Raw genomic sequence first — 20,655 nt, forward strand, 5'->3', positions numbered from 1 at the left:
ATTTTTTACAAATGGAACTGGAGGAAACTTTCAGGAAATAAAATTCTTTTCTCTTTAAGAGAATATATGGAATTTTTATTTGTCAAGAATATGTCTTTGACCCTTACTGTGTGATATAAGGCAGCTGGGCCCTCACTGAACACTTAAGGATCACATTGAAATCTATCTGCTTCATAACCCTGTTAAAGACCACTCTGTCAATGTAGAGGCACAATCCAAGGTCACCCAAACCTAGAGCAGGTTGTACTGGAGATCAAATTTTGGGAAACAAAATACAACACGATAGAAGGAACATACGGCTGGAGATAGCAGATTAAATATATAAATTTAAATTCCACATCCTCCTAAAACGGCAAAACCTATACAAGACAAAAGCAGAAACAACAAAACAACAGAAGATGACAGTACTAAAACTGTGGAATACAGAAACTAAATTGAGAAATTTTAAATGCCTTGATATATAGGAAAAAGCTGAAACCGAAACCAACTGGGAAAAGTGAGAAAGAAGCATCTGGCTGGCTGACCTTCCTCAGCTGTAGCAGAAAACAGGAGCTCTATGCTCTGAGAAGGATAAAAAGTCTTCTGCAGTTGGAAGTTACTAGATACAGTGGAGGACTGAGGTACATATTTGAAACAGGGGGATTTAATGAATGATTGCATACTGAAAAGATCCTCCCGCTTTTTTTCTGCACTCAGCTTCCACATCTCACATACCCTTTGAGAAGATGATTCAAAGAATCTTTGGGACTTTTGTCCAGCCTTCAAGGAAAGACTTAAAGATGTTGGTGTCAGGGGCTCTCCCGACAAATTTGACCAGCCAGATAACCCCACAAGGAAGGTCGCAGTTTGGAAGCCCCACCAGTGTACACTAGAATTTCCAGGCAGCTTTTTATACCCTACTTTTGATCATCACACATTTGAGGAGATATAAATGAAAGAAACTGAAAGTAATGGATAAAACACAACTTGGAAGAAATAAACTGTGCAGGGGAAAGAAAACTTCAAGACAGACAGATACAACTATCAGTAGATCTTCTCCGTAAATAAATACAACTGCATCCATGAAACCAAACAGAATGCTTGAAAGAGAAACAGTCAATAAAGAAGAGCATTTGAAAATTGAAACTGTGATAGCGTAAAGACACAAGTCAGAAGAGTTAGAAAGAAAACTGAGGGCATATCTCAGACAGTTTAGCAAAAAGACAATAATGAGATGGAAGAAATAAGAAAAGATAAGAAAATTAGAGGAGCAATTCAGGACATCCAGTAACTCATGCACAGGAGCTCTGGGAAGATAGAACAAAGAATGTGGAGAGGAACAAATCACTAATAAAAATTCAAATAAATTTCACAATACTGAAGGACTTGAGTTTCTAGATTGAAAGGACCCACCCCACTGAGTGCCCAACATAATGGATGACAGTAGACCCTTACCAAAAGACCCTTACCGTCATAGAACAGTAGAGACACACAAAGTCTCCATTGTGATGATGAAAGTAGCTTTTCCGATGACACTTGTACAGCAAGCACTGAGCCAGAGTAGAGCAGGTAGAAGGGTCTGGGAGAGATCCTTAAGTCAATCAAAAGGACTACTCTAGGGAGCAGGGAAGAAGTGCGAATGGCAGAAGAATGCTGTCATTTGTAATAATCCTTGTAGAACAGTTTCTCCGTATACTATCTGGATGTATAAGATTACTAGTGAGCTATAAAACAAAGTGGGGGGACAATGGAAAAAAGAAGATGGGCTTCAAAACCAGATAGACCCGGTGTTACCTTCCATCCTGTCAGCCCTCTGAGCCTCAGTTTGCTCACGTGTGAAGTGAGGATGAAAACACCTGCTTGTCATGGTAACTGTGAAAAGTAGACATGGTGTGGAAGGCATAGTGCCTGCTCACAGTAGGTGCTCAGTTTTTTGGTGGATTGAATGAAGATACAAAGGAGCAAACAAATTAATGCTCTAAGAAGCCTCCTAGTACGGGTCAGTAGGCATGGGCTGTTGTCACCACAGGGCGGGCGTCTCCTGGGTCTGTGTGCACGGCGGGAGTGTGGAAGCACTAAGGCTGAGGCAGTGTGGCATCACAGTAGGTGTGAGTCTCAGCTTTGGCTCTCAAGGGCCCTGCAACCTTGGGAAAGTTACCTAATGCTTAAGCCTCCAGTTTTTCATTTGAAAATGGTTATAATTTGAAAGTAAACTTACTGTTACAGTTAATTAAGGTAATCCTATGTAAGTACTCATGCCTGGAGCAAAATAACAACTCAAATAAGTGGTGGCTTTTGTTCTTTAATAGTACTGATAACTCATGAGTATAAAGTAGTGACACTAAGCTTTTATTACATAATGGTGAGTGGAAAGATCTAAAATTGTATCTGAATCATGATTACAATGATGTAAAAATGGATATGCTTATGGTTAAAGACTGGAAGGAAATTACCCCAAAAATGTAAACTAATGTGTTTTAGAGTGACGGGGTGTCAGCGATTTCTTTTGAAGTATTTTGTTTGTTGTCTGTGTACTAAATCCAAGCTGATAGGAGGGTAAGAATGAAAAGATACCAGTTTAGGAGTCAGGAAACCTGAGCTGGACTCCTGGTTCCACTGCTTTGTGGCTGTTTTATTTTAACATCTCTGGGTCTCATTATTTCTGTATTCAAGATGAGGAAATTCTCACCTTACCTTCCAGATGAAGTTTAAATGTAAAATTGAAGATTAAATATGACCAAACATAACTGTAAAGGTTAAATGAATTAATTTACATGAAAGATGTATATGTAACTTCAAGTGATACATAAATATTGTCAACAGGATGTGCTGATTTCCATTTTTACCTTTATTTTTCTGTAAATAGACCTCAGAGAGCTAAGATGCGATTCTGGGCCAAAGGGAGACAAGGGGAGAAGAAGACTACCAGAGTGAAAGCTGCCACCCACTCGGAGGCTCCGGCATTCTTTGCTGGCTCTGATGTGATTCCCGTTCATCAGCTTCCAGATGGTAAAAATGGACAGAGGGTGGAGATGGTCTTCATAATTTCTGTTTACTCTTTCTGAAAGTTTGCTATTCCTCTAATATTCATAATGGCAGTCCTGTTGGCTAGATATTCTGATGAGATAGGACCAGGATTGTTAAATCCTTCCTTAATTAAAAGATAATTACAAAATTACATTTTACCTATAATAGAAGTTCCAAGGAAATATGGCACAAAACAGTGAAATAACAACTTCAAGAATGATTGTGAGTCTTTGGTTGGCCTCAGTTTTCTAAACCATAAAGATTAGGCCATCATTCATTACTTAACAATATGTGTTATTAGTAAAAATTAATAAGAAGACAGCAGCTAATATCTGAGTGTTTACTTTGTATAAGATACTGTACTAAGCATTTTGTGTGTATTTACTCAGTTGTTTCTCATAACAATTTTTTGAGGTTGGTATGATGATTGTTCCCAGTTTTTAGATGAGAAAACTGAGGCACAGACAGGTTATTTGTGTATACACGTATAGTGATTGGCAGAGCTGAGGTTTTAATCCAGGCAGTCTAGCTCCCGAGTCCATATTCTTAACCGTGATGCTAAATACCAAGTACCTCCTATATGTTAGCGCTTGGAGCTTTTTAGTGGTAGCTGTCACTTTAACTTTGGGGGCACCAGTTACGACACATTAGCAAGTACCCAGCAGTTAGTTCACCTGTTGAGATGTGGCCTTTCCAAATGCTGGACTTACTAACTCTTCAAGGATTCCAGTAGTCCCAGTATGAGAAAGATAGCCCATTCTTCCCAAGCCCTTTGCTCAAGTATATATGAGAGTTTTTAATTATCGTGTATAGTTGCCAGCTGTCTTCAGCAGGGATGTGCATCAGAGATGGATATGTGGTAGTGAGTCAATACCACTGACCGGTGGGTGGGTGAAATACCAGAGTTGAATAAAATAGAAGTCCTAGGAAGAAAGTTATAATCTCTAAGTGATGATAGAGCAGACCCAGTTACACAAAGTAAAGAAAACTTCTCCTGTCTCTAGGATAAGATAAAAATAAAGCAACAAAGGGTAAGATAAAGGTAAGATAAGGGAGAAAAGATCGCCAGGCTTCCTTTGGATCAGCCAGGGAGGAGGCTCCTGGGTATCAGAGGGAAAACTAGTAGAGATGTGTGGTTTTCTCCAGTCAGTTTCCGAACTGAAATGGGTAAAACCAGTAATAAAGTAAGTGAATACTGCAAGTTCAGTTTGGAAAATTTGGAATTCCTAAGAGAATCTCACATCTTATCTGGCTCACAGTAATCACTCTAAATTCTTCATTTTCCACAGTTAATATTCCCCACTGCTAATTCCCAAGAAGGAATTAGGACTCTCTTTAGTTGAACTATATATTATTAGCAGACTTTATTGTGTGCTTGCTTCATAAGGATTTATAAACATTAATAAGATTGTATCTTTTTTTTAATCTTTTGGTCAAAATTTATTAAGGTAGCCCTTATTTTTAATGCTGAAATAGGATTATATGCAATTTTTTTAGTAACCATTATTTCTTTTAGTATAGCGATAGATATTGGTTTTGCTAAATGAAATAATTAGATACTTGTATATCTAGGTTACATAATGGAATTAATATCAGGTGATGCCAATTTGAGTATGTTTATTTCCTGTATTTTTATAGTTTTTATTCTGGTGCCATACCTGAAATGGCGTTTGCCTCACTTCCTGCCTGAGTTGGCATTAAGCATGTAAGAGGCTACTTTTTCCTTCATTATCAGAATTAGCTTTTAGGTGGAATGTGGATATACCATTGGACAGAAGGGAAGGTAAATACATGTGGGGGAAACCGATGTGTGAGGTGGGGCCAGTGTTCTCATCAAGCACCAGGTGGGGCTTTGGCAAATCCAGTGTAAGTACCTAGGGGGTAATGGACTGTTACGGACCCCAGTTTCTCTGGTGTAGACAATTGCAGAGAAAATTGGCTGTGTTCTCCAGTATTACATACAAGGCTAATTCCTTCCAGGAATTGTCTGAGAAATTCAGGTCGTTATTTGGGAAATGTATACGAAAATCCTAACTAGTAAAGAGACCCAAGCAGAAGTAAGCCAACTGAGTTGCAATATAGGCTGCCAGCCTAATACCAGATATTGTCACTGAAGCATTTTTGGCTTTTGACACTGATAAAGAGGTAATAATAATCATTAAACTTCACGGGCTTGTGTATAGCTGGATGTTCTTTCAAACAGTTACAGTAGCGCTATGACTGGGTTAACAGCATCTAACATGTAGTGTAATTGTGTGATCTGCTTTCTTTTCCTTGGAACTGAGGTCTTTGGGATCCAGGCTTCAGTTCTACAAGACACTTTTGTCTAGGTTTTCAGTATGGGATCTCAGCTCTTTGGGAGACACGATAGCATTTCCTGTTGAAAAATAGTAATTCTTAAATACATTTTCTGTACAAATGTGCAATCTGGATTTATTGCCTAACTGCCTGACCTCAAACATTAATGTTACTTTACTTTTTAGATATTTCCATATTTCCTTCAGTGACTTACTAAAGGAACTTAAACTTAAAAAGAAGGATGTGGAGATTTCAGTATTTTTACTAAAAAAATTTTTTTGGGATACTCTATCTTGAATTATAGAATTAGCTCAGAATCACCCAACGCCTCCGTTGAGTCCAGAATTGCCTGGGAGTTGCCGGAAGGAGTGCAAGGAGAACAAAGAGCCTTCTCCAAAGGCAAGGCGCAGGCGCAGTGTGAAGATCAGCAGCGTGGCTTTGGAGTCGACACACTGGCAGAATGACTCTGTCCAGATCATAGCAAGTGCCAGCGATTTAAAAAGCATGGATGAGTTTCTTCTGAAAAAGGTACGTTTTGCGTGCTTCGTTGGGCCCCTGAGCAGCTTTGACGGGAACACTTGTGTATCAGGATGCGCCCCTCAGAGAGCAAGGTTACACACACTTGAGTAGGTTGTATGGTCTGCTCTCTACTGGAAAGGTGCAGATAATAGGATATGCGTGAGTCAGGCTGGAGAGACGGTATTGAAGGTTTTAGGCTTCACTGTTGACTTCAGTTTTGCTATAGCTGTCACGGTGCATTCCAGGCATTGAGTTGAGGCTCATCATTGCCCATGTTGAGTTGTTTTTCTGGTGGCAGAACTATAGAGTCACGGTGTTAGAAGGGACCTTAGGAAGCATCTAGTCGTAATAAAACTTTGGGAGGGGAGGGGTAGAGCTCAGCAGTAGAGCGTGTGCTTAGCGTGCACCAGGTCTCGGGTTTAATCCGCAGTACCTCCATTAAAAAAACAAAAAGATGAGTAGTAGTAAAACTTGGGCTGTCTAGTCACGCGTTCACCTGTGTCCTGTAACAGCAGTGGCTTGCACTTGCAGGACAGTCGTTGTTGAAGAAGCAGTGTATGTCCACTGTGGCGTTTATTTCTTTTCAATTAGTTGATGGTGTACAAAAACTCTTTCTGTGGTCCCCAGATGAATGACCTAGATAATGAAGACAGCAAGAAAGACACACTAGTGGATGTTGTATTTAAAAAAGCCCTGAAAGAATTTCGGCAGAATATCTTCAGCTTTTATTCATCTGCATTGGCGGTAAGTTGGACTGTGTTGGGAGATAATCGGTAGTTCAGCATATGAAAAATTTGGCGATGCCTTAGAGAATAATACAGAGAGAGCTTTCTCCAGTCCCTTGTTTTTATTTCAAGGACAGATAAGGAAAAGCAACTGACCGACCTCAGATTAACAGACTCCTTGAATTTCCTTGAGTAGTTCCCCCCCTTACAGGTGTATTTTCATCTTCTTAAGAAATTGAATTCAGATTTTCTAGGTATGATCCTCTCTCACCCTGGGGCTCTCTACCATTTTGACTTCTCATAATCCTTTTTTAGCTCTGGCTCTAGCTTGTAATTCTCATTTGTGTGGAATCATTATACTTTCTTATTTAGTGGAATTAGAGCAGGTATGTTCACTGATTTCTATGTATGCGTTTATATCACTTCCAAGTTTACCTTATACTTTAACATGATGTTGGTTGTGTTTTAGAAAATTTATTATTGGAGCTAAAGTATATAATAATTAATGCTGTTGAGCTATAAAATCTTTATTAGTATCTCTGAATTGTCATATTTATTCTATTAAATAATAATCTGTATTTAATTTGTTTAACCTATAATTTAATATGAAAAGAGAAATCAGAACTTTCTGTGTATCCTCTACTTTTTCTTTCTCAGTATAAGATTTTCTTTTTTCCTTTTAAAAATAGGAACCATACAGTCTAAGAGAGCAAGAATTTCAAGACTGTGATAAAATAGCCGTTGAGCTAGGGCAAATGACTGGGTTTGGGTGGAGACAGTGTTAGCCATATTTTTCTGCTCACCGTGCTCTTGTCTTTCCCTGCTTCACACCTGTATTTCCTAGATTAGGGACTGGAACACTTTGAGTCACACAGGAAGAGCCAACATTATGTAATAGAGCTTAATAGTGGTTTTCTAACCCTGGGTCGAAGAAGTTCAACTTCTAATTTTGAAGATGTGAAAAAGAAATAAATTCTAAATGTAGATAATAAGTTCTGGTCACTTAAATGCTTTTTTTCCCTTTCAAAAAGATTCCAGACCTCATTTAAATAAGTTAAAAGGCATTCCATGTACGGTGTTTTTCTAGGCTTGCCACTCTTCTTTGGAAAAGTGAATTAAAGTACAAGCTTTCTAATGTGTCATTAGGCAGGGACTCAGGTGTTCACTCTTTCACTTTTAGAGTAAAGCTGTCTGAACAAGATTCATTTCTGGGGAGCTAGATAACTAAGAGGGATGCAAATAACCTTTACAGCTAAAAAAAAAAAAAAAGCCGCACTTCTGGAAGAAATCCCCCGGACTTTCTCCAGTTATCACATTGTTTAAACTGTTAGGGGTTTTACTGAAATTCAGCAGGTTTTATTCTGTAGACATTCCATAGTGGAGTGGGAATTTGCCGATACCACCTGACCTGGGTCATTATGTCAGGATTCCAATTTTTACTCAAAATACCACACGGTAAAAGTTGAATCAGCCTTCCATATTTAAACAGTCTTTTCATAAAGCCTTACATGTCTTCTCTTACTGTTTATTAGATAGATGATGGGAAAAGCATCCGGTATAAAGACCTCTACGCACTGTTTGAACAGATTCTGGAAAAGACCATGAGGCTTGAGCAGCGTGATTGGAGTGAATCTCCAGTCAGAGTTTGGGTCAACACTTTTAAAGTGTTTTTAGATGAATATATGAATGAATTCAAGACCTTGGATTATATACCAACAAAGGTAAATATATTTTTATTTCTAAAAGGATTCAATTATGAATTCTTCTTAAGAGTCTGTTTGGAACTAATAGTATTTGAGAAAAACATTACAGTGAACATGTCAACTTAACACTACAGCAAACTCCATTCTGTCTGAAAAGTTCATCAGGCCATATTATCTAAATCTTCTGCAATTAATACATTTGTCAGTTAGTTAGAATAAATGTTGTCCCCTCAAGATTACACCCTCAGCATTGATAGAGGTCAGTACATGAATTTCCTTTTGAAAAACAGTGATTAATGATGTGATTCGTTATATCTTCTAGTGACTTTCATGTAAGGAACCACAAATTATATTTCTCTTTGAATTAGGTTTTAGGGAAATATGTGTATCTGGAAATCCAGGTAATAGTACTAATAACCTTTATTTATTGAGTACCAGGAATTAGACTAGGTGTTTGATATTTTGTTTACTTCTTGCTTCAATCCTATTAACTATTATGACATTCATATTACAGAAGAGATAGGAGACTTAGGCAGAATTGTCAGTGTGTTTCCTTTCAGTACTCCAGCTGAAATTATTGGGTGTCAGGAATACTCTTAATCCTTTTTATTGATTATGTCCCATTTTATTTTCAGTTATTCTGGTTTATATATATTTAATTTGTAATGTATCTTAAATCCTTTTGAAGTAGCTAAGTATAAACAAATCCTTGAAAGTTCTTCTGTTCTACATGTAAGCTAAGTTCTTCATATGTCAGGCAGAGGGTTCCTACTAGACTTACACTACCTTTGTTTATGATTTTAAAAGGTTAGGCTTCAGTTGTCCTCTGCTGTGGCTATCAGAAAATGTTACATGTGAAAAAGCTTTTCCATGTCCCCAATGATACCTTTTTATATTTAGCTCTGGGATGGAGAGTTTTCTAGAGCCAAAATACGGAAAGTGCAGTCTTTAAAATTAATAATCAATTAATTAATGATTGAAATAAAACAATCATTTATATCAGTATGGTATGGCTTCTGGACATAACTGAGGTTTAAAAAAACAGTAATTTCTAAAGTGTCCTTCCATTCTGTTGCTTTTTTGAGCACTGTGTTTTACTAAATTTAAATTTTTTTCTCACATTTGCTTACTAGCACTGTACATTTCCTTCTGCTGAATAAAGAGCTGTTTATTTGATTACCTGTAGAGAAAAAATCTCAGCATTTGCAGAAGAAGAAATTATGTTAGTCCTTCTTACATCATAGTTTCTGTATTTCTCTCCCACCAGGTGCTAAAAACAGAGAGAAAGAAAAGAAGGAAAAAAGAAACTGATTTGGTAAGTTATAATCTGTTTTGTTTATGTTATAGAAAAGTAATTGTTAGACCAACAGTGTGAAGTATATCATATAGTATTTCTGTGGATATATTTAAGGAATAAGTTTATCAGATGCCTGGGGGTAATCATTTATACCTTTACAAAAGCTTAGAATGACAGATGTGTCTTGAATTCTGTGGCTTGATTTGTTATTAATGATGGCCTCCTTCAGTTGTAGAAAACTGGAAATGTTTACTCATGAAAGAGTCAGATACGACCCTTTTTTGGAAGTAGGGGTGGGGAAGGAACTTTTTAGGAGCTTTCCCTCCCTTCCAAAGAGTATGAGGACCATTTAGGATTTTACAAATATAAGTACTTCTAATTCAAAAAACACTCTCAAAGGCATTTGAGCATATTTTACCATTGTTCATATTCTTATCTTTTGTATTATATATGTTTATTATATACTTTTCTATAATCTCTGTAATTACAAGGGTGATTTAAGCCCTAGAGGAGTTCATAATCTGCTAGTGAAGGCAGGCATTAAAAAAATTACTACTTGCTTAAAAGCAAAAATATACAAATGGGACTGAGTTAAACTTACAAGCTGTTTCACAGCAAAGGAAACCATAAACACAACAAAAAGACAACCTGTGGATGGGGAGAAAATATTTGCAAATGATGGGACCAACAAGGGCTTAATTTCCAAAATATACAAACAGTTCATATAACTCAATATTGAAAAAACAAAAAAACCCAATCAAAAAATGGACAGAAGACCTAGATGTTTCTTCAAAAAAGACATCCACATGGCTAACAGGCACATAAAAAGATGCTCAGCATTGCTAATTGTTAGAGAAAAGCAAATCAAAGGTACAGTGAGCTGTCACCTCATGCTAATCAGAATGGCCACCATCAAAAGGTCTGTAAATAATAAATGCTGGAGAGAGTGAAGAGGAAAGGGAACCCTCCTGCACTGTTGGTCAGAATGTAAATTGGTGCAGCCACTGTGGACAACAGTATGGAGATGCCTTAAAAAAACTAAAAATAGGGTTACCATATAATCCAGCAGTCCCACTCCTGGGCATGTATCCAGAAAAGATGGAAACTCTGATTCAAAAATGTACATGTACTTCAATATTCGTATCAGCACAATTTACGACAGCCAAGACACGGAAGCAACCTGTGTCTGTCAACAGATGAACAGATAAAGAAGATGTGGGACGTTTACACACACACACACACACACACACACACACTTGGCCATGAAGAAAAGAATGAAATGTCATTTGCAGCAACGTGTATGGACCTAGAGATTATCATACTAAGTGAAATAAGTTAGAGAGAGAGAAATATTATATATCACTTGTATGTAGAATCTAAAATATAATACAAATGAACTTATTTACAAAACAGAAACAGATTCACAGACGTAGAAAACAAACTTACAGTTACCTGAGGGGAAAGGTAGGGGGAGGGATAAATTAGGAGTATGGGATTAGCAGATACACACCACTACATATAAAATAGATAAAGAACAAGGATTTACAGTGTAGCACAGGGGACTATGTTCAGTATCTTGTAAATAATCTATGATGGAAAATAACCTGAAAATAAAAACGTGTATCTATAACTGAATCACTGTGCCGTGCACCTGAAGCGAATACAGTATTATAAATCAGCTGTACTTCAATTTAAAGAAAAGGTTAAGACAGTAAATTTTATGTTAGGTGTATTTTGCCATAATTAAAAAGTTGGGAAAAACAATTTTAATTGATAATAATAGTAAATAAAGCAGAAGAGTCCGTCAGAGAGATTTATGTGACAAAGATGTGAAAGAGACAGGGAGAGGTCAGGGCTCCAGGGAGGCACTTGCTTGCACCAGCGTCTGCATGCTAGTTGCTCCCCAGCCTGCCTGTGTCCCCAGGGTGAGCTTGTTGCCTCTTGCCTCTCTGGGAGGCTCTCCAAGATCAGCAGGGACTTTGTACGTTTTTGTGGTTTACTTCATCTTGCACTACCATATGTGTTGCCCTCTGAAGCCAGCTATCCAGTGGAGGGCCAAGGTACAGTACCGCCTTCTTCACACTGGGGAGTGGAATGCCTCCTGCTGGAGGGGACCTCAGCAGGTCCATCCGGGGTCTATCAGTGCCATGGGGGACGTGCTACCCAGCTGGAGAGCGCATGCTTCCAACTCGTCAGTCAGGCCAGCCCTGGCAGAAGCCAGGTCCTCAAAATGGCTCCAGGTTCCCTTCGGCGGGAGGATGTGTTTAGCCAGGGGTCAGTAATAGCCAGTGAGGAGTCCCAGGAGTTTGATGACTTGATATTTGCATTAAAAACTGATGCTGGTCTCAGTGTCGGTGATAATGAATCTGGTCCAGGCAGCCAGGAGGGATGCGAAGCGCCTTGACTGACTCGCAGACCTTAGAAGTCAGGAGGGTACCCAATGCTAACACCCACCTCTAGTGCTTCCATCACCATTAGCCTGGAGATGCTTTCTCAGTTGTATCGGCCTTGTGCTAAAATTCTGTACCTATGTGCAGCCGTATAGTAGGAATTTGCGACTAGTACTGGATGATTAACCCAGAGGTGATTTGTTATGTTTGGAATATAAATTACTTATCTTTGTGCAGCCTGAAAATTAACTGCTATAATGGAAGACTGGATTGATTTATATCAGTTAATAGAGTATACAAATTCCAAGAATATTCGTTGTTTTCTTAATCATCCTACAAGCCTAACATTGTTTAATAAAAGTAGTAACAAGCAATAAAAACAATAAAACCTATTTGGCCAAAAAGAAAAATAAAAGGTAAAGTCAAAGCAGGAGAAGGATGCAGCCCCCTGTTTGTAGCTTTGCAGAGACCAGGGGACTGCTAGTCAGGGAGTGTGAACGTCCTTTAGAAGCTGGGGACAACCACCAGCTAGAAGCCAGCAAGGAAACAGGACTTTGGGCCTCCGAGCAAATGGAACTGAGTTCTGTCAACAACATGGTTGAGATTAGAGACAGATTACCTCCCAGAGTCTCCGGAAAGTCACATAGCTCTGAAAAATGCCAGCTTTTAGCTTGGTGAGACCTGTGTCTGACTTCTGGCCGACAAAACTGTTAGATAATAAATGGGTGTTGTTCTAAGCTGCTGTTATGGGAAGTTGTTACAGCAGCATTTCAAACCCAGTACAATAGCTGTGCGTAGAAATCTGATTTACAGCTGTCTTATACTCCTTGCTGGATTGGGTTGTTTCTAGCCTACTGTTACGACGACTAATGGCACTATGAATAACTCTGTGTGTGTAAGTGTGTGTGAGTGAGTGTGTGTGTGTGTGTGTGTGTGTGTGTGTGTGTGGGTTAGAGGGAGGAGGGGGATTCCTAGAATTGGAATTCTTGGGTCATAGGTAAAATGCGTTTGTTATTTTGATAAATGTTGCCTTATTACCCAATTGGGATAATTTCGTTTTTCAGCTTCAGCAATAATGTATGAAAATGGGTTGTTAAATTTTTAGATATTTGCCAATCCGATAGATGAAGAATATTGTATTTCCCTGAAGTTTTAATTTGCTTTTCTTTCAATACCAATCAACTTAAGTATCTCTTCTTAAGTACCATTTGCTTTTTTTTCCCCCGGTAGCCTATAATGTTTATATTTGTTATCCATTTTTCTATTGAGGTTTTGATCTTTGTCAATATGTAAGAATTTCGTATATGAGGAAGATTACCTTTTGTCTGTGATATAAGTTGCAAATGTTTTCCCAGTTTGTCAGTTGCCTTTTGATCTGTCTTTTGATATCATTTGCTATATGGAAGACTTTTACTTTTATGAAATTTGACTTACCAGTATTTTCTTCCAAAATTTCTTAATTTTTAGTCCCAGTTAAATTTTCCCCACCTACCCACCTAAATGTTATGAAGAAGTTCTCAATTTTTTATTTGAATACTTTAATGGTCACATTTTTTATATTTAAATTCTGATCTTTATGGAGTTTATTCTGATGTGTAGTATGAAATACAAATTTAATTTTACTTGTTACCAAATTCAACACCATTTATTTAAGAGTTTGTCTTTACCCATCTACTTTGAGATGTCATTCTTTTTTATATTCTGAATTCCCCTTTATGCTGGAATTTTTTCATCCTGTTCCCCTAGTTGATCTGAATATTCATGAGCCAATTCCACTACTTTAATTAGTAAGCTTTTATTATGTGTAATAATTGGCAGGGCTCTCTCCTTTTCTTTTTCAGAACTTTTCTGATTAGTCTTACTTATTTTTCTATATGAACTTTGAATTTGATTCTCCAGTTGGAGGGAGAAAAATCTGTTAGTACATTTACTGAGATTACCTTATATTTATAAATAAACAGGCAGAGAACTGACATCTTTATGATTTCAAATCTTTTCATCTGTTGAAGTCTATTTTTGTGTCTTTCCAAAAGGGTTTTAAAGTTTTCCATATCGAGGTGTTTGCTATTTCATATTACATTTATTACTGGGTGTTTTATCTCAGCAGAGATAACCACTGTAGTTAACAGTATGGTATGTATCTTTCTATACTTCTTTGTGAACTTATATAAATTTTTTTTGTCTAGTGGTTCTCAAAGTGTGAAATCTGCAGGGGTTTCTGGGACCCTTTCAGGGATTTCACAAGATCAGAACTATTTTCCTAGTAATAATGACAGTATTTTTCTTTTTCACTGAGTCAACACAAAAGCAATCATGGGTAAAACTGCTGACAACTTAGCACAGATCAAGGCAGGTGATACTTCTCAAGGGAATGGGAAGTATGCAATGGCTGCACAGGATGGTTGTCTCCAAAACATCATTTGTAGCGTTGAACTGTAAGCTGATCTACCCTTTTTGAAAATTGTGCCAAAATTCATATGAAATAAAAATTTACCATTTTTAACCATTTCAAAGTGTACATTTTAGCAGGTTTTACTATATTCATTATGTTGGGCAGCTATCACCACTGAATAATCAGAACATTTTTATCACCCCCTGAAGAAACTCCATCCTCAGCAGTTGCTCCCCATTCTTCTGGTATTTTCTGAATGACCAGTGCATAATACTACAAAATCATGTACAGGTAAAGTGGTCAATGTTAAGTGCAGGCTAGACCAAAAGTTATTTTAAAGCAGCTTTATTGAGGCACTTGCCATGTAGTTTATCCCTTCTGAGTGTACAATTCAGTGATTTTTAGTAAATTTACACAGTTATAACCATCACCTCAATCCAACTTTAGAACATTGCATCACCTAAAAGCATTTTTGGGTCATTTTGCAGTCATTGCCCTTACCAGCTCCAGCCCTAGGCGACTGCTAATCTACTTGCTGTTTCTCAAGTTTCGCATTTTCTGGACATTTTTATAAATGGAATCATATGATGTGCATTATTTTGCATATGGCTTCTTAGCAAAATGTTTTTGAGGGTCAGCAATGTTGGGTATGTCAGAAGCTTGGTCATTTTTAGTGCTGAGATACTACTCCACTTTATGAATATATCACGTCTCTATATCCTTTCATCGTTTGTTGGGTATTTGGGCTGTTTCTACTTTTTGGCTTTTGTGAATGCTACTGCTGTGAACATTCATGGACAGGTTTTTATGTAGCTATGTGTTTTCAGTTCTCTTGGGTATATACCTAAGAGTGGAATTCCTGGGTCATGTGGTAGCTCTAGGTTTAAGATTTTCGGAAACTGCCAAACAGTTTTTCCAACTAAGTGCACCGTTCTATCCCCCCACCTGCAGTATCTGCGGGTTCCAGTCTCTCCACACCCTCCCCAGTAGATACTGCTGTCACCAGTAGATGCTAATTATTGTGTAGTGGTGTGAAGTGGTATCTCGTCATGGTTCTCATTTGCGTTTCCCTGGCGGCTGATCCTTGTGAGCATCTTTTCATTTATCTGTTGGCCATTTGTACTTCGCTGAACTGTCTATTCGATATTTTTGCCCATTTAAAAAATGTAGTTTGTCTCATTATTGAGTTGTAACAGTTCTTCATATATTTTGGGTAGAAATCCTTTATTAGATATGATTTTCAACTGTTTTCTCCAAGTCTGTGACTTATCTTTTATTTTCTTAATGGTACTTTGAAGTAAAGGTTGTAAGTTTTAATGAAGCCCAGAACAATGGATGTTAAAGTCACAGAATACGAAGAGTTCATTGATAATGATTTTAGATTTCATATTTCAATTAACCTTTAAGTTATCATTTTCAGAATTTTGATATAGTATCATTAGATGTAATGATAATTAAACTATTCTTCCATTTTCCAATTTCATATCTGTATGAAGCTGGATTTTCTTCATATATTTCAAACTAAACTGATTGAAAAGATTGAATGCAGAAGTGGATATGAGAATACAGGGGTCTTTTATTAAGTCAGACGTTAAAGAGATTTATGTAAATGTAAAACAATACTCCTTGTTGGTCCTTTTTTTGTTTTGCTTTAAAGATACAGTTCTTTCTCATAAAAATGTTATTTAGGTTAGCATATCATATGTTTAACGCTAATTTTAAGTGAATTGGATAGTTAAATTTTTTTGTTTCAATTTTTAACTCATAACTCATAGAAACAGAAGTTCCTTGAGATCATCAATAATTTTCAAAAGCATAAAAGGTTCTTGAGGTTAAAAGAAATTTGAGAACTGTTGCTTTTAATTTAACACGCTGATTCAGAGTTGCATAAGACAGCTTTTATATGTTTATAACATTGCTTTCTGATTTTCATATAAGTTGGTCTTGTCTCTCTGCTAGATTCCTAGCTTTTTGAAATCAGGGACCATATATTTTATTTTTATTTTATTTCTCAGAAGATTATAATTCTCCTCTGGCATAAGTGCCCAATGAAGACAACAAGGGATTGAAGGATTTCCCATTGCCTGACAGGTTAGGGCAGCATTTACCGTGTTGGCTTTAACTTAAATAGCTTCCTTCTTTTGTTTTCATCCAGGTGGAGGAGCACAATGGTCACATCTTTAAGGCCACCCAATATAGCATCCCTACGTACTGTGAGTACTGTTCTTCTCTGATATGGATAATGGACCGAGCCTCTGTTTGCAAATGTAAGTATGAGAGATCTTTGAGGAACTGTTTAAAACCACTTGGTATTTCTGTTTCTGTGAGTTTTCTTATATCTTCTTTAACATAAAGAAGATGTTCACACTCCCTAATTCTTTAACCTCATCTCGCATTATACTCCCTTTCACCTGCTCTTTGTAGCCAAGTGAGATATTTTGTTGTTCTTTGGTCCCCCTGCTTGCAGCTCATTCTGTCTGAAATGCTCTTTTCCCAGATGTTAGTTATGACTTACTGTTTCAGTTAACTCATGTCTCTGCTCAAATATTAGAGAGCTCTTTCCTTACTCTGCTATCTAAAACACCACCCTCTCCCCCAAATCACTGTCCCTTTACTCAGCTTTTCTAGTCTTTATAGCACTTCTCACTACCCAATGTTACATTAAATGTTCATTTGTTTTCTTGTTTGTCAGACTGTCCCACGAGAGTGTGTGCTCTGTAAGGTCAGGAAACTTAATCTGTCTCTTCTATATCTCTAGTGCCCAGAACAGTTCTGGCACATTGTAAGTGTTAATATTTGTTGGGTAGATGGGCCTATACATGAATTGATGAATTAATGAACAAATTCTTAGATTATAACCAGAAAGGTACTTTTTCCTTCTATAATCCTTTCATCAGAACTTATAAATCCTAGAATGTGAGTAAAGATTTCTGTAGGTCAGTGTGGTTCTGGCTTACAGAGGACCTTAACTTCCACTCCTCATTCCATACGTGTACTCTGGTGCTTCCAGCAGTTCTTTGAGGCTTTGTTTACTCGTGGGCCAGAATTGGACGAATATTAGGAAGGGCTGGATCCAGTAGGACAGCAAGGATGAGAATCATGTTCACCACTACTGCTGGATACGTCCGCTTGTTCTGTGGTTCAGCAATGGTTTTCCTATTGTTTTATTATCAGTAGTCTATAAAAAATTATAGTGAGAGTGAAATAGGAGGTAGTTTGCCATGGGCTTGACTGTTTAGTGTTAGTCTGACTCCTGTAGGTTTGGTAGTTTTCTCTGTCATCTAAAACTGAAAGTATAAAGAATCTGCTTTTTTATTACTTGGGTGGGCTTGGTTTGATTTCTTAATAGGATTAACTAACTTTTTTTGTAATTATACTGATGATTTCACCAGTACAATGATATGGCCTCCCCTACTTGATCTGGGCTTTGAAAATCCTGCAAGTCATCCTTTACAAGCTCAAGAAGGATATGCAGGTGTTGATATGCAGGAGCCAGAGCTGGTGTACCAGAGTGACGTGGGCCGAGCATTTTCCCAGTGTCCTCCTCTCTGCATGCCTCTCCCCGCTTCCCACTGCCTAGCCACCCTGGATCTTCTGCTCCAAGAAATTACTTCTGCTCTGAACCTTTGCTTTATCTTATCTTCCCGATCACAGCTGTTAGTCTTATGTTCTGGTTCCTCTATTCTAGACCTTCTAAGATAGTAAATAAGACCTTCCCTATATCTTAACATGCTGTCAAATTTGTTTTTATTTCAGTAAGGGTCTTGGACAGCAATGCCTTCCTTACCCATTGGAATGATTCTTAATAGTATTTCTGGCATTTTAGCAGATTGTAGAGCACATATAATAGGGGAAGATGAGTGCTAATTTGTGAATCAAACCATAAAGATAGATAAATACTCTGCTGGAATATGGTAGGGGTGGGGAGGAGGGAGCAGGCAGTCTTGAAAGAATAAAAAGCTTTTTCATAGACAGTGGTTAGAAATTTTAGGCATGTTTTCAACTTCATTTTTCTGAAAAGGATGGGTTAAGACCCCTTTTTCATTCTAATACTGTACAAAGTATATGTGTATGATATTATAACAGTCTCAGATTTAAAGAAAAAATTTATGTTCAAAATAAAGTAGTAAATTTATTAAGTCCTTGTTGCTGATGTAGAGACTTCTGAAGATGCTACACTGTTAACTTCTTTTTCAGTATGCAAGTATGCTTGCCATAAGAGGTGCTGTCTGAAAACCACAGCCAAGTGCTCTAAAAAGGTAAGAAGCTGCCACCTGTGAGCAGTGACAACAGGCCTGCTGGGCTGCTGTGCGTGAGGGAAGACAGCAAGGCCTCTTTGGCGATTTTATAGAGCAGTGGTTTTCAGACTCTTTGGCCACAAATTGTAGTAAGAAACACGTTTTATATCATGATGCAGCATACCCAGGCAGAGGGATGGGTACATATAACTGAATTGATTTTTCTGGAACTATGTTTAGCTTCACTACGTGGGAGCTACTAAAGTGACTTCACAAATGACAACTTATTAAAACACTTCTTTTAAAGGTTTCCTACTTCTTTAAACACTCGTAAGTGTTCCTAGAAATTCCCTTGAAAGTGGTCGGCTACGGTTCAAAATTTTAACATGAGCAGCAAAATTCACCAGCATAGCTGGTGTTTTCACGTATTTCTGCTTGGATATACAGGCAGAGGTCTAAAAGGTAGTGAACAAGTTTTCTGGCACCCTTATGCTTCAATAAAGCAACCATTTTGAAATATTTCAGGCTTTTATTGACATCTAATCACATTTTCTTACTTATTAGTCACATATAATTTTAACAATACCGTACGAATCTGAACTATGTAAAATGTGTGTGCGTGTTTACAGCCAGCATATATAGTTTGCATCTGTTCCAAGTTAGTAGACAAATAATGGCAAAGTACAAAATGAAATTTGACTCAGGGCTTAAAATACAACGAAGGTGAGACATCTGCTTCCAGCTGAAATGGAGTAGCTTCTGGCAGACTCATGCTGAGAAAAACTGAAAAAATTATTGCCAGGCATCAGAAAGCTGCCTAGGGAAACTGGAGTTTAGGGGTCTAGACCCTCAAGAGAAGAGAATTGCAGGTTGGCAAATCTGTATCTGTGAGGAGTTTTCCTCCTGCTGGAAGTTTGTCCATTTTTGCTGTAGGACAGGAAACCAAGATTCTGGGCAGAGGAGCACAAGAGTCAAGAGAAGCCTTCAAAGCTTTTAGGAATCTCATAGGGCTATAGAGACAGAAGTTGGAGTTTGGGATTGTCAAGATTTGAGGGACCATGATCCAGACATACAGAGAAGTTGAAACTCAGAGATTTTCCCCTCAAGGAATTTTCTAAATTCTTAAGCTGCACAGGGCAAAAGGCTAAGAATCTAAATAGAAAAGCAGATTAGAGTGTTTTTCAGTCTCATGGTGCCAAATAGAGAAAAACTGGAGTTGTATGAACTACCTTCGAAGAAGAACCCTAGTCAACACCCTAGACTATCCAGTGAGACCTGTGAAGAGCTATACCCAGGAAAGGAGGTGAAGCAGTGATAGGCTGAGCTTTGTGAAAACTGCAGTGCAGTCCTTGATTGGATTAAGATACTGTTGCAGTCTTTAAAGTAACCACTAAAGATCTGCAATATTTGCAGCTTGTATCTACAATATGTAAAAAGCATCTATAAATCAGTAAAAGGTGGTCAACTCTATAGAAAAATAAGCACAGGACTTCAGCAAGCACCTCACAAAAAAGGATTTCCAGATGACCAGTAAATGTGTGGAGAAGTGCCCAACTTTACTAATTATCAGGGAAATGCAAATTGCAATTCTATACCCACTAGAATGGCTGAAAGGAAAAGCACCTCAGCAAGGATGCAGGACAGATGTCGAACTCTCATACATTATTGGTAGGAGTTTAAGTTTGCCTAACTGCTTTTTTTTTTTTTTTACCTTTTTTTTTTTTTTTCCCTAACTGCTTCTGAAATTATTTGGCAGTATTTCCCAAACCTGAACGTAAGTGTTTCTTGTCACTTAGCAGTACCGCTTGAGGATATATACCCAACAGATATACGTAGGTATTTGTGCCAGAAGGCAAAAACATTCATATCAGCAGTGTTTGAAATATTCCCAAACTGAAAGAAACCTAAATGTCCATCAGCAATAGAATGAATAAATAAATTGTGGTGTATTTGCACAGCAGAGTCCCCCATGGCAGTGAGGTTACGCTGTTGGCACTCACAGACATAATGTTGAATGAAAGAGTCCAGAAACAGAAGTGCACATACTGTGTTACTCCATTTAGATAAAGTTCAAAAATGAGTGAAAC

General features: G+C 37.7%; 1 protein-coding gene across 7 annotated transcripts in view; it reads left to right on the forward strand.

Annotated features, from left to right (window-relative positions):
- Nucleotides 1-20,655, forward strand: part of MYO9A (myosin IXA) — a 175,473-nt gene that overhangs the window by 128,794 nt on the left and 26,024 nt on the right. For all 7 annotated transcript variants that reach the window (XM_031440897.2, XM_031440899.2, XM_031440904.2 and 4 more), the window contains 7 exons: nt 2,846-2,988; nt 5,609-5,832; nt 6,451-6,567; nt 8,081-8,269; nt 9,519-9,566; nt 16,486-16,597; nt 18,528-18,589. In XM_031440897.2, coding sequence (XP_031296757.1) covers nt 2,846-2,988; nt 5,609-5,832; nt 6,451-6,567; nt 8,081-8,269; nt 9,519-9,566; nt 16,486-16,597; nt 18,528-18,589 — 895 coding nt within the window. The remainder of the gene's footprint in view (nt 1-2,845; nt 2,989-5,608; nt 5,833-6,450; nt 6,568-8,080; nt 8,270-9,518; nt 9,567-16,485; nt 16,598-18,527; nt 18,590-20,655) is intronic.

Source organism: Camelus dromedarius, chromosome 29 (genome assembly GCF_036321535.1).
Source record: "Camelus dromedarius isolate mCamDro1 chromosome 29, mCamDro1.pat, whole genome shotgun sequence".
NCBI classification, from domain to species: domain Eukaryota; kingdom Metazoa; phylum Chordata; class Mammalia; order Artiodactyla; family Camelidae; genus Camelus; species Camelus dromedarius.